At 31.9% G+C, this 18,929-nt stretch overlaps 3 protein-coding genes across 3 annotated transcripts; all 3 read right to left on the bottom strand.

Moving 5' to 3' along the window:
* Nucleotides 1–2,746: 2,746 nt before the first annotated feature.
* Nucleotides 2,747–4,190, bottom strand: LOC129302244 (F-box protein At2g26850-like). The gene is made up of 5 exons (XM_054940977.1): nucleotides 3,723–4,190; nucleotides 3,556–3,623; nucleotides 3,268–3,434; nucleotides 3,066–3,143; nucleotides 2,747–2,940 (listed from the first exon to the last, which is right to left on the bottom strand). Exons 1-5 carry the CDS (start codon nucleotides 4,188–4,190, stop codon nucleotides 2,747–2,749), a joined length of 975 nt encoding a protein of 324 aa, XP_054796952.1.
* A 1,477-nt stretch (nucleotides 4,191–5,667) lies between these two features.
* Nucleotides 5,668–8,062, bottom strand: LOC129302241 (F-box protein At2g26850-like). Its single transcript, XM_054940971.1, has 5 exons — nucleotides 7,598–8,062; nucleotides 7,462–7,535; nucleotides 6,685–6,851; nucleotides 6,376–6,447; nucleotides 5,668–6,042 (listed from the first exon to the last, which is right to left on the bottom strand). Exons 1-5 carry the CDS (start codon nucleotides 8,060–8,062, stop codon nucleotides 5,861–5,863), a joined length of 960 nt encoding a protein of 319 aa, XP_054796946.1. The 3' UTR covers nucleotides 5,668–5,860.
* A 3,467-nt stretch (nucleotides 8,063–11,529) lies between these two features.
* Nucleotides 11,530–14,130, bottom strand: LOC129302234 (F-box protein At2g41170-like). Its single transcript, XM_054940959.1, has 4 exons — nucleotides 13,666–14,130; nucleotides 13,515–13,588; nucleotides 12,587–12,756; nucleotides 11,530–11,708 (listed from the first exon to the last, which is right to left on the bottom strand). Exons 1-4 carry the CDS (start codon nucleotides 14,128–14,130, stop codon nucleotides 11,530–11,532), a joined length of 888 nt encoding a protein of 295 aa, XP_054796934.1.
* Nucleotides 14,131–18,929: the final 4,799 nt, after the last annotated feature.

Genomic DNA, 18,929 nt, shown 5'->3' with positions numbered 1-18,929 from the left:
ATTTTAAAACAAAGTTAATAAAATTTAAAATTTTCATTAATTATGATGAAATATGTTAAAAATAATTTACAAATAGGATTAATAAAAATAATTAAGAAAAATGGGGTTACGACTTGAAAGAGAGTGAATGTATGCAAGATCTGTTTATCAGCAATTCTAAGTGTTAATCATCACCTTCTCCCCATTAGCCGTCAAATTTAAAAGGCTCATTAATATTTAGCTTGTCCGGTCAAATCTAAATTAATGCGCGATGAATTGTATAAATCCAAACACACACTCAGTCTCAACTAATTATATAATTAAATGTAGAAAGCCAATCAATACTTGCGTCGTCAAGGAACTGACTTAAAATAAATATTGATTTTAGAGTTCCATTCACGCATTAAAAAAATAAATTTCCTTTTCAAAATAATACCATTCTTTTTTGTCCCTTCAAGGACACTTCAAGAAAATATTATCCGCATGTAGTCCATAAATTCCGGCCAATTTGAGTTATTTATTAGCAGTGCTACAATAATATTTTAATAAAATAAATATACTTATATACAGTCACGTACTTTTTCCTATTTCTATTACAAGGCATTTTTAATCACCTCATTAAAATAAAAAAAATAATTAAATCGTTAATTTTATTTAAAGATATAATAAACTTGTATTTGTACCCCCTACATGTAAACTTGTTTCCCTCCTTAATTCAATTTGAAACTTTAACCTTTACTCTTGTTTAAAGGAAGAATTTTGAAATTAGCATTATATGATCTCTTTCGTAGTTAATGAATTTAAAATAAAGATAGTATTAAAAATATAATTAATATTCTATCAAATATATTATAGTAAAAACCACCAATGAGTGTCTTACTGTATTCTATTTTGGCATGGAAACTCTCGAACCTGTGCTGTGTGGTTTGAAGCATTGCAGCGAACCACAGAGACAAGACAGCAAGCATTGGGTGTCTTAATATAATATGCATGACATAATTTAAAATACTCAAGAGCTATCCTGTGGAAAATTTAATGTTTGGTGGTTACTTATTATGAATATTTTTATACTAATTTTAAAATATTTGTCATTCCATTAATTAAAATAATTTATTTAAAATACAATTTTTATAACAACAACAATAATAGAGAACATTCTCTTGATTGAGCATGCACGTTATTAAAAGGAAAAAATAATTATCAAACACTCTCAAAATATATAAATAACAAATAAGCACGGTAAGATGTGATAATTATTTTCTAATCCCTTGAAATTTGTTTGGCATTTGGATTTCTTGTGAAATGATGTGTTTGCTCCCCTTCTCTCCCTCTTTCTTTCTCACCGTGGTGGCTTCCTCTCTCTCTTCCTCACCCAATCCCCCCTCTCTGTCTCTAATCTAGCCAAAGACATGGGGAGGAAGAAGATCTTAATTTTTCTTGTTCCATCAATTCCACCGTTCGAACTCCAGTCGGGATCTCATGCCTATTACCTTCTTCAACTACCCTACATATATTTGCAACCCCTCCTCCTCAAGTCTGATTTAGACTGCGACCAACTTTGAAGACGTTCCCAATTTCAATTCATATACAGGAAACAAAAGAAAATTGTACCTGCACCGTATTCATTACGTCACTTTTTCATCCTCCCTTCATGTTACAAGCATTAGTAAAAGACGAAACTCTATTGGCGCCATTGATAGATAAGTACTGCATTTTGGATTTTGTCCACTATAAATAATTTCTTTCAATGTGATATCTCATTTTCTGAAAGATAACAAATTGTTCACTTGGAAACTTACGGCACTAACTCTGTATTTGTTTAACTCAATTACTCAAAGCCATCAAATATGTTAAGTGTGGCATCACTATAATAATGGATGGATCAAATTGAAAGAAATCATTTGCAACGAGAAATTGAAAATGTCCCATTTGTTGGGACAATAATGAAAATTTCCTTCACAACTAGCAAGAGAGAAGGGGCAGCGAGGTATCCACGGGTTGGCGATTAACTTATTGAGTTGAAGATTGAAAATGGACAAACAGCAAACTAAAAAAGCCTAAACTGCTCCGCGGAGTGCTCCTTGCAATAGGGCGGTTTTTCACCTTGTCAATGGGAAGTACGCGATGCCACAAAGCCAAGAAACCTGTCTTCTCCGTAATCTTTGTACTCTGCACAAAGGCAGAGGATGAGAGAGAGGGAGAGAGAGAGAAGCTAGGGTGAGAAGGGGAGAGAGGAAGAAAGGGGTAGATATGTCATTTCACAAAAAATAAAATGCTAAATGAGTTTCAAGAAACTAGATAATAATTATCACATTTTCTAGTATTTATTTTTCATTTGCGTATTTTGAAAATATTTTATTGCCATTAACCCTTGTTAAAAAGTATATATTGAAAATCACGGGCTAGAACTGAATCTGTTGTACTGATTCATTAGTTAGAAGGCGTTTAATGCTGTGCAAGGAATTCAAATTCTAACGGAAGTACCAATTTTTTTGGATATCTTCAATAGGGAAAAGAGCTGTCGCTCTGGTGGTTATTATTATTATTATTATTATTATTATTATTATTATTATTATTATTATTTTGGTGACCTTATTGTCATTCAAGCTTCGGCTTGCCCTTCTCATGGGAAAAAAAAAAGTACTGAAAATCATTATTATAATTTACATTTAAGGTGAACAAACCAGTTCACATATAAAACAAGCCAGATGAGATCAATGGATCCTATAATGTGAACCTTCGCAGTATAAAATACAAATAAAAGATGCTATACATAATAAGATAAGCTTGAGATCTGCATATGGTGCTCGGTGTTCCATCTCCGAATATCCTCCAAGTCTTCCAGTTTTCTAATTCCTCCAATCTTCCAAAGTCCAATTTTTTGTTCCCCATTCGCCTCTTTTTTTATCGCTATCGATTTCCATTGTGAGTATTGAAGCTTGAACGACACCACTAGCATTTCTGTCAACGCAACATAAATCAAAATATTATCATTATTATAGTTTATTACTTTATTTCATATATATCTCACACGCAAACACACTCACATACTTTTTTGCCAACACCAATAAATGATTTTAACTTACCGCTATGCTCACAACTGCAATGATTGTTCATGTCTTTATCACATGATTCCAAGTGATCGATAACACCATAGCACCAATCTACATCCCATTCATAATTAATTTATGATTAAAGTCCTAACTTCAAATGGAGATTAAATTGATCGATACTATTATGGATCCCAAAATATAGTGAAGTGATCGTTAAAACAAAATAAACTATCACCATAAGTTCTGCTCCCTTTTCTCATTTGGACCTCAACATGATCACCAGGTTTCAAATCATTGTTATTGGACACATAAAGAGTATATGGAGAAGTGTGAATCGGGGGTAGTCTCAACCGATCCCATGTTATATTTTTCTCAATCAATCGCCACTCGTCCGTTGGACACCTACAACAATAAGCAACTCTTGAAAACTTTTAAGAATAAAGGTATAACATTATTGGATCACGCAAGTGATGACCTTTCCTAAATTTTGAGAAACAAGCCCAACTATAGATCTCAACGGTACCTTGCTTGAAAGGTGTTTGAAACATGTTCATAGCTGAGCAGCCCATTATATCGCCTTGGAAGCTGAAACTAATCATTGTAATATATAAAATATAATATTTCAATTTAGCGGCAGAGATTGTAAAGATATAAGAACAAAAGGAAGAGTTCATGAGTAAAATAACTTGCCGGCGTCATCCTGTACACTTGAGCAGGGAACCAAAATCGACCCCTCTGAAGAGATACATACAAAGCCATGTTGGAATAATTCGATAGTAATAAACTAGCCAAGTCTCCAGGATTTTCCAAATATGAACAAAGGCATAAAAAAGGCCAAGCACCAGTAAATGATCCTAATAATCCCTCTGGATTCCTTTGTAGTGAGGGGCTTTCTTTATTCATTATCCTCATCACATGAAATTGCCACTCTCTGTAAGCCACATCACCAAGGAGTCTTCCCCACCTACGTTGTACGTGTTTCTCCCACAATACATTACTCCTGCATCTGCCAATCAAACAAGTGCACACCTCGGACATGCTACATAGTTCAATTGGCGAAAGTCTCTCAAGAATGTTATCCAAGATGGCTTCTGGTAACTCCAACAGAGAAGCCTCTTTCTTCATCAGCTGCGGTGCTTCGTTTGTAATTAATGGCATCATTTAATGTGAAAATAAATTTTGTGCTTGACCTGTGCTAAATTGACGGGAGAAGGAAAAAAGAAAAAAAAAAAAAAAAGCCTCTCTACTGAAGAAGCAGAATGTGTCAATATATTCAGCATTTCCCAGATAATTTCGTTATTGTCCTATGTCGTTGTTTTTTACCCATCCCACAGGCTACTTTCCGCCGGCTAAAAAGTTTTCGTGTAAAACAATGTGAGTTCAGCGTTAGGAATTGAGAAATAGAATTGAATACTGCTGTTGTATGATCTCAAATTGGCCGCTTTTCTGCTATGAGATGTGACGCAATTCTGATTAATATATGTTGTCACTATCTACTATGTGGACTAAAATATAGAGCGTGTGTATTTCACTGAAAGATATACGAAAGCTCTAATCACTATTTAATAATTAGCGGGGAGAGAACTTGTCAATGGTAGTAGTTTTAAAATTTCCACATCTTGATCAACTCAAAGAAGCCCGGACGAACTGAACAAGCAAGAAACATTTATTAGAAACCTTCAACATTTTCATTTTCTACAAATTTAATTAGTTGGAGCATATTAGAATACGACAAATTTTTGTATTAAAAAAAATATATAGGGAGAATGATATATAAGTCTCAAGAAGAATAATTAATTCAAATTAGATCTCAAGTGCCAAACTCTAAAAATTTACAACTTATTTTTCAAATTTTAATATGATTAAAAAATAAACAATTTTCTTTTCTCTGTTAAAATTTAAAATATAAATTATAAATTTATTACAATAAAATTACAAAATTAAGAACCGAACTTACAAATTCTTATAATTTGAAACTTAAAACTTAATTTGAATTAATTGATCCTCTTGAGATTTCTATGTCATTCTCCCTACACACACATATATCATCCCAAATGTACCTGACGTAGTCTAGGATGCAGGAAGATGGTGTTTTAGTACTACTTCAATTTGAGACTTCATCTAATTCCTCTATACAAGCAAGCGATCCCTTTCTTCCCCTTTCACTTTGATATCTTTAAATGATAATGTTTATCTCTCATTCAAGATATTTTTTTTTATTTTTTATGGGTGACTTCCTATTAAAGGTAACAATGAATACTAAATTAAATATAAACATATTTTTAAAAATATGATTTGAACTTTGTTCATCATATTATAATAGAATAACAGACATACCTTAGTTCTTTGAAATTAAGAACTCACAAAAAGATAGCAATGCATATCAATTGTCTAAAATAATTATAAAATTATTATTTAAAAATCTTTTAATGTATATTGGAAACATACAAGATCATAATGCATATCGCATACTACTAGAAAACCTGTATTATGCTTGAAATTATTTTATTATTTGAATATTCCAAACAAGCATGTGGAAGTAACATCAACATTCCGTTCATTACATATATGAAAGTTGAGATTCAAAACTCAGCCACTTCCTTAAGCGATAAAAAGCACCTTCTACTCGGCTAACTTTATCTGGTTCATTTCATCACATCTTTTTGACACAAATATTGTATAACTTCGCACAAAAAAAAAAACATAAGTACTGTATGTCTCACGCATTACATGAAATATGAGAGTATAACAAGTCAAATTATTCACGTCTTATATGAATATTTACTTGTACATATATAGATATTGCTCAGCTCTCAAGTCTTGACACTCTACACAACAATAGCTGGCCAAAGCTCCTTCCACTTTTCAATTTCATCATTATGAAGCTTTCTGATTCCACCATAAAAGCCACCTCCTATGTTTATTTGTTCCTCGTGGTTCATTCTGTTTAACGCTATTCGTCTGTATAGGGCACCGGCAGAGTAGTGTATGAACCCAATGATCAACGAACCTAATTGTAATTGAGCAATACAATATGTCAGTTTAATGCCAAAATTTGATGGAAATAAGACCATTCTATATCTGTACAATATAAGAGTGTGTGTGTGTGTGTGTGGTTTTTTTTTTTCGGGGGGGGGGGGAGGTGGGCAATTCCAGTAAGATAACAGTTACTATACATGATCCTGTAATCTAAAATTTTCTAAAATATGAAAATAAACTAAAAAGCTTGCATCGAGGTCTAGTTATCATGCTATTTGGGTTAGTTTCAATATAATTTTTTTAACCATAAAAATCAACAAATAGTTATATCATCATTTAAATGATGATAAGAAAAGTATCTCACCGCTTACGTGACAACGGCAGTGATCATCTTCTTTGCACGATTCCAAGTGACCAACAGTAGCATACCACCATTCTACAGGACATTCATCATAAGGAACAAAATGGAGGTGATATCAAAGCCATTAATTAAAAAACACAAAATAAAATGTAAAATATAATGCAAAATTTAACGATGCTGTGAATATATATATACTATTATTGCGTAAGTGTTTGATGAAGCATTGAGGATGATGAAGAGCTTTTTCTTTTTCCATTGAAATAAATAAGCAGTACCGTACTATATTTCAATGTATAAAAGTGGAGGTAGTACCGTAGGGGCGATCTTTACATGATCTCCACCGGACTTCTATATGATCCCCAGGCTTCAAGTCATCCAAACAATTAATATGAAGATCATGCGGAATCTGAGTTGAAGTTGCTCGCAACCTGTTCCATTTAATACTCTCTTCCACCACTCGCCAACCAGAATACCGAGACCTAAAAGATTACAGTAATTTTGAGTTTAATAAAGGCATTTAATATAAAGTTTAGTACTCTGAGACTCTATGTTTAGAAAGTAGTACAATCACACTTTTCAATGAAGTTGTTGGGAAGATTCTTCTATTTTTTGGAATATGCTCTCCCCAAACCAAAGTTTTGAGAAGCTTCATGTGGCCTTTACATGATTTTAGATCTTGATTACTATATATATACAGGGTCATTCTGCTTTTCAGGGAATTAGGCTTCCCTTGGGATTCTCACCTAAAACATATTTACAATTAGTAGTATCAAAGTTTGATAACAATTGGAACTTGAGTCAAGCGTGAATAATCATTAAGGTTTTAATCAAGTCAAGCACGCAAGTCTTTGATGCTTTGGGCTTAGGATGCCTTGACATGTCAGATTAACATATGGTGTCAATTATCAAACCCACTTATACGATCATTTTGTAATTCTAGATCCAAACCTTTTGAGATGCTCTTTATTCATAGCCCCACTGGTACCAAAGCTTAATTACGATAGGGCTATCTTCTTTTGAGAGCACTCCCTATGATTCTTCAAAAATATAGTTGTACATTGTATAACTTGAAGGAAGTACATTCAATACCTAGCCCTAAATATGCCTGTTCTGCAATTATAACTGAGCAAGGCCTCGTAACAACATAGCATATAATTTCCACCCTGTACCAAACAGATAAACTTATCATTTGGCAATATATAAAAAAATGGCCTTAAAAAATTACCTTATAGACTTGAGCAGGGAACCAGAATTTGCCTTTCTCAATACAGAAATACCAAGCCATCATTGAGTGTTCTGACAGTGAATTACCAGGCGGCTTGCAGTGTTCTAAAAATGATCCAAGGCAAATATTTGGCCAAACACCTGAGATTGATCCCAACGATCCTTTTTGAATTTGTTGGCCAAAATAATTTTCTCTCTCCCTTGTTGCTAAATGCCATTTCCATTCCTGATAAGCAACATTGCCAATTAATTTCCCCCATTTACGTTTTATATGCTTTTCCCACAAAGGATCAATTCTACATCTAACTCTCAAAGAAGAGCACACATGTGCTAGTGTGCATAATTCAGCTGCTGCCAAGCACTGAAGAATGCGTTCCAAGATTGGTTCAGGAAAATCTAAGAGGGAAATCTTGCGTTCCACTTCCTTCTTCTCTTTCGACTGTAAATCTTTCTTTAACAATGACATGGTGGCCACAGTATAAGATAAACTATGAGGACAGTCCTACATATCCAAGTATCATATATAAAAACCTAAGTATCGACATCAAAAGAAAGGAAACATTTTATATGCACTAGTCTACACGTACACTTTAGATCAGGTAATTTTCCATGTCATATGTAACTGCAAAAGCCTTAAGTTGAAAGGGGGAAAAGAAATACAAGCATGCATTTGCAAAACAGGATAGACATATTCATTTGTAATCCACCTGCTTCTACATAATTGAAATATCAGGATGCAAAGTTTAATAGAGAGCTATTGCGAATTTAATCTGAGAGAGGTATCGTGAATTTTTCTTGAATCATATTGCCATCACTAGATCTCAAATTACTCAACTCTGCAAACGAAGCTACTGTAATCTCAGACCCTTGAAAGAATATAGGTATATAGTTTTTATGTTAGAAACAAGTAGGAGAAAGAGGATTACCTCATTCAAGGAATTCGAAGGTTTTTGCGTAAATTAAAGCATGAAGTCATGAACAAGAACGCCATAAGTGTCACCAAGTTGCTTTGTCACCTTGTTGGCTTCCACCACACAAGACAATGGTTAAAGATAGTGAGCCAAATGGGAATAATAAGGAGCAGCACAAGGAGCCAAGCAGCCACAGGAGGTGGGCTTTTCTAACTCATCATCAGTCTGGTTCTTAGAAAAAACAGCGAAGATAGTGAACCAAGGCATAAGGATAGTGAACCAAATGGGAATAATTCGATAGTAATAATGTCTACAGGATTTTCCAAACACACAGACACACACACGAACAAAGGCATAAAAAATGCCAAGCTAAGCACCAGTAAATGATCCTAATAATCCATTTGGATTCGTTTCTAGTGAGTGCCAAGAAAGAGAGAAAAGAACGATAGCACCAAAGCGAAAATCTTATTTAATGATGAATGAGTGTGTACATTCTCATGTAGTGATTCTCGTGACTAGCTGACTGGTACACGTTGTCATAAGTGGACCTTAACTAATTACAACTGAAATATTAAATTTATATAACAGGTTAACAGAAACTAAACTAATCACTACACCATACTAGTATACACTAATAGTGAGGGGTTTTCTCTATTCATATCCTTATCATATGAAATTGCCACTCTCTGGAAGCCACATCACCAAGTAGTCTCCCCACCTACGTTGTACGTGTTTCTCCCACAGCATATTACTGCTACATTTGCGCATCAAAGAAGTGCAATACCTCTGACATGATACATAGTTCAATTGGTGAAAGACTTTCAATAATATTATCCAAGATCGATTCTGGTAACTCCAACAGAGGAGCCTCTTTCTTCATCAGCTGTGGTGTTTTGTTTGTTAGTGGTATCATTTATGCGAATATAAAGTTTGTGCTTGACCTGTGATTGATGAGAGAAACGAAAAGAAGGCCTCTCTACCGAAGAAGCAGAAGATGTCAATAAATTCAACATTTCCCAGACAATTTCGTTATTGTCCTATGTCGTTGCATTTTACCATCCCGCAGGCTATACTTTACCGGCGGCTAAAAAGTTTTCCTGTAAAATTATGTGAGTTCAACATTAAGAATTGAGAAATAGAATTGAAAACTTCTCAGCTGTTGTATGATCTCGAATTGTCCGCCTTTCTGCTGCGCGTACAAGATGTGACCCAATCCTGATTAATATATTCTGTCACTGTCTACTAAAGAGAGTATATGCATACGTCTATATATGTGACTAAAATATATAGCATGTCACCGGAAGATATACGAAAACTCTAATTGCTATTTAATAATTAGTGAAGAGAACTTGTCAATGAAATAGTTAAAATTTTCACATCCTGGTCTAGCAAGGAACGTTAATTATAAACCTTCAGCATTTTCTACGAATTTAATTCATTTGGGGCATATTGGAATATCATCCTAAATGTACCTCGAGGCGGGAAGATGATGTTTTTTTTTTTTATACCAGGGAAAAAAATAAAATAAAAAACCTTCAAGGTAGTAAAAATGTCCTGCTGCAAAACAATAATTAACTCAAGAGAAGGAGAGGACAGAGGGTGAAACCTAACAACACAGGAAAGCGCCTGCCTTATTGTAAGAATATCAGTAGTCTCATTAGAGTCTCACGAGATCTTCTGAATAGTAACCACTCAATCACAAGTTGGTGAGGACTTGATCTTAAAAATAACTTCATGATTTCGGTAGGCTAGTTGTCGCATCACCAATAATAGCTACAGTATCCTCAGCAGAATCAGTATCAAGGATGAGATGATGTTTTAATACTAGCTACTTCAATTTGAGTCTTTTGATTCCTCTATACAAGTTAAGCAAGCGATCCTTTCAATATGATATCTTTAAAGCATAATGTTTATCTTCCATTGGAAACGTTTTTTTACTGCTCACGGTAATCTCTCATTGGAGGTGGTCATATATGAGACACGATCATACGCGTACTAAAAATAAATATATCTTCATCAGCGGGAATTCAAACATGGTTCTCACAGCAGCAACCATTTCATTAAATTCTAACCTTTCATTCAAAACGTTTTCAAGTAGAGATATATTAATTATTTTTAAAATTTAAAATTTTTAGTTGAAGAATACCTTAAACTTGTCTTCCTTATGCATATAATCAAATTATAGCACTTTTAAAAATCAGTGATCAGTATATTAGTTATCATAATGATTTGTTTACGCAAGTTTTTATTTAGTTATCTGAGATTTTCTTAGGACCTTGATTTAGATTATTATGATATGATAGTGTTTTATCTTTAAAGTAGCGTGGGTTAATCACTCTTAACAAGTATACTCCCTCCAGTCTTAATTATGAGATAAGTTAAAATTAATCAATTTCATTTTTATTAATAAATGATAATTAATTTTCTTAAACTCATAAAAAAATGCTTGACCTTTCAATTTTACCATTTATTAAAATTAATGTTAATAATTACAATAAAATATGTATGTAAGAATTATAACTAGATGCAATTAAGAGGAGAAATAATAGCATCAATGTTACATAGCATGTGGAAGACGTTATTGACATAAGTATTGTATTCTTCCATTCCTATTTATAAATTATTTCTACCAACATCATTAATATTATTAATACCAATACAAAAAAAGTAAAAGAATAAAAAAATTGTATAAATTTTTAAATATATCTTTATATAACAAATTTAAAAAGTAATGTTATATTATTTTTTTCTTTTATAAAGGATAATTATATAAATACTTTTCAAATTTTACTTAAAAAGTTGCATTGTGATTTATTAATAGAATTAAATAAACTTTTTAAAACATACTTTATAAATAGAACCGAAAGGAATATATTGTAAGGCTTTGCAAAAAAAAAAAATACTGTATATCTCACGCGCATTAAACAAAACATGAGAAATATAAAAAGTAGTCAAATTATTCTTGTGTGTAATGAATATTTACTTATACACATGTAGATTGCTCAGCTCGGGTATTAACACTCTAAACGACAGCGGGCCAAAGCTGCTTCCACTTTTCAACTTCATCACTTTGAAGCTTTCTGATTCCACCATAAAAGCCACCTCCTATGTTGCTTGTTTGTTCGAGGTTCACTCTCTTCAACGCTACTCGTCTATACGGAGAACCAGCAGGGTACTGTATGAACCCAACAATCAACAAACCTAATTGTAATTATATTAAGCAATACAATGTCAGTTTAATTATCATCAAAATTTGATGGAATAGTACCATTATATAAATCGGTCCAATATGAGAAAAGATATATGGCAATCACAATAAGATAACAATTCACTAAAAACCTTACATCGAGGTCAAGTTCATGCTATCTGGTTATTTTCAAAATAATTTTTACCCTTAAAAATCAACAAACTGGTATATCATTGCTTAAATAATGATATATAATAAAAAAATCTCACTGCTTAGGTGACAACGGCAGTGATCATCTTCTCTGCACGATTCCAAGTGACCAACAGTAGCATACCACCATTCTACAAGACATTCATCAACATGAACCAAATGGAGGCTGGCATCAATGCCATTACAAAACACAATATAAAATGTAAAAGGTAATGCAAGACTTGACAGCACTATGAATATATACTAGTATAGAATAAATATTTGATGAAGCAAGAAGGCAAGAGCTTTTTCCATTAAAAGGGGTTAAAGCCTATTTTTGTCTTTGAGTTATTTTTGTAAAAGCACCTAGTATTTTAGACTTTTTATCATAGCAATGTTGCTCTTGATCATTACATGAATAAACGTTGACCGTTAACTTTGCTAACTTAAACTTAACATTAGGGACAACATTGCTTTAATTTGAGTTAAGCTAATATTTTTGTCAGCAAATTAGTTAATCATTAATGTTTGAACATTTAATGTTAAGAGCAACATTGCTATGATTTAATTATTTTAAGAGTAATATTGTACAATAAAAAATTTAAAGCACTGAGTGTTCTACGAAATGACACAAGGACAAAAATAAACTTTTAACACTAAAATAAATAAGAATTGTACGATTCAATATATAAAGACATAGTACCATAAGGGCAATCTTTGTATGATCTCCACTGGACTTCTATATGATCCCCAGGCTTCAAGTCATTCAAACAATCAGAAATATGAAGAACATATGGAATCTGAGTTGGAGTTACTCGCAATCTGTCCCACTTAATACTCTCTTCCATCACTCGCCAACCAGAGTACTGAGACCTAAAAGATTACAATGATTTTGAGTTTAATAAAGACCTTTTAGTATGGTTGAAGTTTAATACTCTGGAACTCACAATATGTTTAGAAAGTAGCACTGTCTTACTTTTGAGTGTAGCTATTGGGAAACTCATAATTTAGTTACGGTAAAATTCTCCTATTTCTTGGATGCTCCCTGAAACAAAGTCTTGAGAATCTTCATATGGCCTTTTAATGATATTAGATATTGATTGCTACAGTGTCATTTGCTTTTCAGGATTATAGGTTGCCCATGGAATTCTCCCTAAAACATATAGTGGTGTCAATGTCCGGTTAATTACAATTGGAACTTGAGTCAAGTAAGTCAAGTGTGAATCATTAAGATTTTAATTAATCAAGCTTGTAAATTAATCTTTTATGTTTGGTTTAAGATGCCGAAATGTTGGATTAACATACATGGTGTCAAACCTACTTCTTATATGCATTCATTTTTAAGTCAAGTGTCAATAATTAAGATTATTTTAATTAAGTCGAGCATGTAAATTAATCTTTCATGTTTTTGGTTTAAGATGCCTTGAAATGCTGGATTAAAATATATGGTGTCAAACTTACTTCTTACAGGCATTCATTTTTAATACCCTTCGAGATGCCCTTTATATGGCTCCATATGGCATCAAAGCTTAACTACGTTAGGGCTATCTTCTTTTTAGGACGTACACTCTGTATGACCTTACAAAAAAATAGCTGTACATTGAATAATTTGAAGGAAGTACTTTCAATACCTGGTTATAAATAGATCTGATCTACAATTATAACTGACCAAAGCATCGTAACAATAAAGCATATAATCACCGCTCTGTAATAAATAGATAAACTTATCATTTGGCAAGAAATTAGCAGAGCTACATTTCAATGCATTGATTAAGCAATTACCTTGTAGACTTGAGCAGGAAACCAGAATTTGCCTTTCTCAACATAGAAATACCAAGCCATCATTGAATCTTCTGACAGTGAATTACCAGGCGGCTTGCAGTGTTCTAAAAATGATCCAAGGCAAATAATTGGCCAAACACCTGAGACTGATCCCAACGATCCATTTTGAACTTGTTGGCTAAAATAATTCTCTCTCCCTCTTGTAGCTAAATGCCATTTCCATTCTTGATAAGCAACATTACCAATTAATTTCCCCCATTTACGTATTATGAGCTTTTCCCATAAAGGATCACTTCTACATCTAACTCTCAAAGAAGAGCACACATGTGCTAGTTTGCACAATTCAGCAGCCGTCAGGCACTGAAGAATGTGTTCCAAAATTGGTTCAGGCAAATCTAAGAGAGAAATCTTGCGTTCCACTTCCTTCTCCTCTTTCTTCGACTCTAAATCTTTCTTTAACGACATGGTGGTTACGGGATGAGACTATGAGGACAGTCCTACACATCCAAGTATCATAAAAACATAAGCATCGACATCAAAAGAAAAGAAATATTTTATATGCGTACTATACACTTCAGATCATATAATTTTCGATGTCATTTGTAACAGCAAAAGCCTTAAGTTTAGGGGGAAAAAGAGAGCTACAATCATTTGCAAAACAAGATAGACATATTCATTTGTAATCCACCTGCTTTTACGTAATTGAAATATTAGGTTGAAAAGTTTAATAGAGAGCTATTGTGAATTTTTCCAGCAAAAGAAGCAACTCTAATCCTAGACCCTTGAAAAAATTTATGTGGACATGGGTTAATTATGTTAGAGAAGAGTAGGAGAAAACAGGATTGCCTGACTTATGGACTTCAAAGGTTTTTACGTAAATTAAAGCACGGAGAAGAACGCCATGAGTGTCAACCAGTTGCTTTATCACCTTGTCAATTGGCTTCCACACCGCACCAAGACGATGGTTAAAGATAGTGAACCAGATAGGAATAATAAGTAGAACAAGGAGCCAAGCGGCCCTAGGAGGTGGGCTTTTCTAACTTATCATCAATAATTGGCTCTTAGAAAACAACGTGAAGAAGCTAAGCATTATAATAACAGCTTTAGATGACTCCGGTGACGGTCCTCATTTTTATTCGCCAATAACAATGTTCACAAAATCAAACCCTATATTAAATTCTTAATAATGGCTGTGTCTTTTATTCAGTTTTCGGTGAATTTGATGTTTAAGAGTGACATTTTGACATCAGGTGAGTTTTGCCAAAAAGAAAGGACAACTCTGAATAATTATATGACTGACTATAGTCCTGGCAATAAGGTTGTTCTAATCTCATCATCGTTGGGGTATTTCAGCATCTTGTTCGTTGTCGACTCATCGCTTTTTTGAATCAGCGTTTTGTCCCATCTAAACATTTTTAAACTTGTTCATGAAGAAAATTAATGATTTTGTTAATGCTGGTGGAACCGTGGTTTAAAGAAAGGATGAGAAATATGTAGAGAAGTCAGAAGTTTATTCGTGGGAGTAAATCAGGAGACAATGACTTGAGAAGATTTGTGAAAAAAATAAAAAATGGAGTTTTATCGCCTGAGAAACATGAAACCCGAAAGAAATTAAAGAAGCTAGGCTTTGAAAAATCTTCAAGATGAGGATTTTGGGTGAGATTTGGCCATGAAAAATGATAAAAAGATATCATTTTGTCTTGCAATTTGCAGGGAGCTAGCCTCAAGGATATATTTGAGAGTATATGATAGAATGAAAATGAGTGGTCATTAACGAAATGGGATGAAGTGGAATGAAATAAAATATTTCATTATTTGAGAGTTTTATTAAGAAAATAAATAATTTTATTTAATCATTATTTAAGAATAATTATAAAATTAATAGATAAATTAGGTATAATTATATTTTTTTAGTTTTAAGGTAAAGGAGAGTGAAAGAGAAAGAGGGGGTGAGAAGGGTAAAGGAAATTTTGTTAAAATATTATTTATATTGTATTATTTCATTCTCAACTTTTCAAATTTAGGGTTTAACAAAAAAAGTTTAAGATGGCAAGGAGTAGCTTAAAATACTATCCTAAGTTATTCCACTTTTTTTAAAAAATTTTTTTCAAATAATAGTATAAGACTTTTTGCCGGCCATCTCATCCCATTTTATATTTCTATTCCTTCTTTAAAAAAAACTTCTAGACATTACCTCAAGAACAGAGAATGGCGGTCTGGGAGATGTTTGATTCTGATTTATACACGCATGAGACGAACGGCGGGGTCGCGTGAAAACGGACGGTCCAAATTAAGCCTAGTCTTTGATGACGTGGAGATCAACAACAACCGTTAGATCTCATCCACGGTCCAGATCTGAAGTCTGCGCAGGAATGTATGGAGATGCTCTGCATAGGAAACTAGGACGTTCATTTGAGCTATTGGTGTCTTTGCATCACGACCACATTCATTTTTTTAATTTGCACGGTTAGTAATATGAAAATCATAAAATCCATTCAATAAGTGATGCATAACTTATCTCCCTCGTATGTCTCGCTCTTTACATTTTATTTTCACCAGCTAAAGCCTAAAGTAATAGCACATTCAACCAACGATGAAAACTTTTAGAACTAAATCCTTTTTCTCAAAAAGAGACGCTCATTGTTACAAAACCCAAATCAAGGCAACATGAAATTTCAAAAAAGCCCATCGCTAAGTACTTAATAAAGTATACCGCGTGATAACGGGTAATCAATTCTTAATTTTTAATACAATAACAACCACATACTAATCACCTTATTTTTTTCCATGACATTCCAAAAGATGTCAAAAACACAAGAATATATTTTAAAAAATTATTATATTCAATTTTCAAAACCAACAAGTACATTTGAAAGGATTAAACCATCATTAGAAATCATTTTTACGGTCAAATAATCATTCAACATAAATTAGCATGCCTAAAAGAGCTAGAATAATTATACAACAATTTAAATATTACACAAACATACTAAACAATTCACTACATATATTTCTAATTTAGAAATCAATCTAACAAACCTTTGGTGGGCACAGCATTATCCAGAGCAGTTATATATATATATATATATATATGCGCACACACATATATAATAATATAAAACAACAGTTTTCTATTATAAAGAGAATAGATCATCATTATCTCTTGCATTAGCTAAACAATACTAACCATTGAATGCTTCTAGATATCACACTATGTCTCGTCCACTTTATTGATCAATTTTTAGAAGGGTGAAGTGATTTACTTTATAAGTCATTGAATTAATAATAATGTTTTATTTTAAATAAAATATCTAAACTACTCTTAAAAAGTAAGAAAGAGGAAATCAAAAAAATATTATATAATTTATTTATTTTTTTAGGATTATGTTTGTAGTTTTATTAAATTTTATTCTTTATACTTTTGTTGTGTTGGTTTATATTATATAGATGAGGTTGATAGAAATAACTTATAAATAAAATTGAGGGAATATCTCTTATAAACTGCAAATCTACATGGTTTATATTATAATTACAATTAATTAAAAAATAGCCAAAAGGGTTAAATTAACTCAACTCTAAATTTCAAATTCTCAAAATTCATCTTCATGTCAAATCTTATTTTCCCATTTGTTCTTTTAGAATTTTATTTCAAGCTTGTCTAATGAGTTTCATAATTGCAAACATCCCATGACCTTTTATCTATTACCAAATTACTTTTCATATTACTTAAAAAGGATTAAAGGTTCCAAAGTATCACAGCTGTGGTAAAAAGTCTCTTTCCAAAGTAAAGATATCGAGTACAAAGCGGTAACTAAAATAAAATTCAATTATCATAAAAATTTAAACATGAAATTCTTTTTAGTTAAAGTTTATAACTGAAATAATTTATTTGCCAAACAATCATGTCCAGATTACTCATAAAAATATATCCAAAAATTCACATTAATTCATCCGTAGTTAAAAACCACTCAACCTTGGGATTCAACTTCAAAATCAATTTCTAACAAGTTTTTCTAAGTTCTCATAATCAATTATTAAAATTTCAAGTACTAGTTAAATCTAAAAATTGAAATCCTTTTGTTTACACTTAGGGCTCAACCTTAACATATCTAAATACAAAAGTTCAATCATTATTTAACAAGTTAAATTAACTAAATTTAAATGCTCACTTATCTTAATAATCTCATGATTCGATGAAATTCAATACTTACTCTAAGTCTTAGTTCTCAAACTTTTGCTTCCCTTAAAGAGAGGAGAGGTTTGTGATATGAGCTGGGGTGTTATAAGGGTGTGGGTTCACTTGCTTTTTTTATTTTTACTTGAATACCTCTTTGTTTCCTTAATTCTTTATATATAATTTTCATATAATATTTCAATATTAATTTATTATATATAATTTCTCAAATTTTCAAAAAAAAACTTTCATAATTTTCTACAATATTTCAAATCTTTCATAAAATTTAAATAGGTAAATTTAATTTATAGACTGGTCAAATATAATTTTCATAATATTTAAAAAATTATAATTATAATATCTCAAATGAGAAATAATTTATATAATTTTATTTAATCTCACCTATTCTTATTATTTTTCATCTTTTTTAGCAAAATATCCTTAAAATTTAACATATCTTGAGCAAGTTTTATTTTCTCAAATAATTATCTGGTAAATTTTAATTTATACAAAATGATCTTATTAAACTCTAATCATTATCAATAAACATTTTCCAACTTCAATTTACTTGATAAATCAATTTTTAGCATTATTTAAATTCTAAAATTAACATTGAAATGTTACAATCCTTCCCTTCTTAAAAAAGTGTTGTCTACAAAATTCAATACTTAACTAACCCCGAATATATTCTCTTAAATCATCATCGTTTGGTACTCTTCAGCTCCATCCCTCATCAGGATTTCCATGTTTGTTCTTAGGATGAATTAAATTTTTTTCCTAATTTTTCTTGTCATGATATTGCCGCTGCTCTAAGTTAAGTATGATTATCAAGTTTACTCCAAAACCTACTCAACTTATTATTATCAGTAAGAAAAATTAATTATTTAATCATCATAGTTTTGATTCAGTTGCAACTCAATTCCCTAACTTTAACTCATTACAATTCAATCCCTAAAATTTTGACTCAGTTGTTAATCAGTCTCTAAACTTTAGCTCTTATAATTTAATACTTGAAGTTTCAATCTCCTAAATGTTAATTCCTATATTTTAAAAAATAAAATTATAAAGACTAAAAATATTTTAAAATTTA

Source organism: Prosopis cineraria, unplaced genomic scaffold, assembly GCF_029017545.1.
Source record: "Prosopis cineraria cultivar Desert tree isolate PC_DT_omini unplaced genomic scaffold, ASM2901754v1 PC1, whole genome shotgun sequence".
Taxonomy (NCBI): domain Eukaryota; kingdom Viridiplantae; phylum Streptophyta; class Magnoliopsida; order Fabales; family Fabaceae; genus Prosopis; species Prosopis cineraria.
Note: the sequence above shows the minus strand (reverse complement) of the source record. Positions and strands in the feature narration are given on the sequence as shown.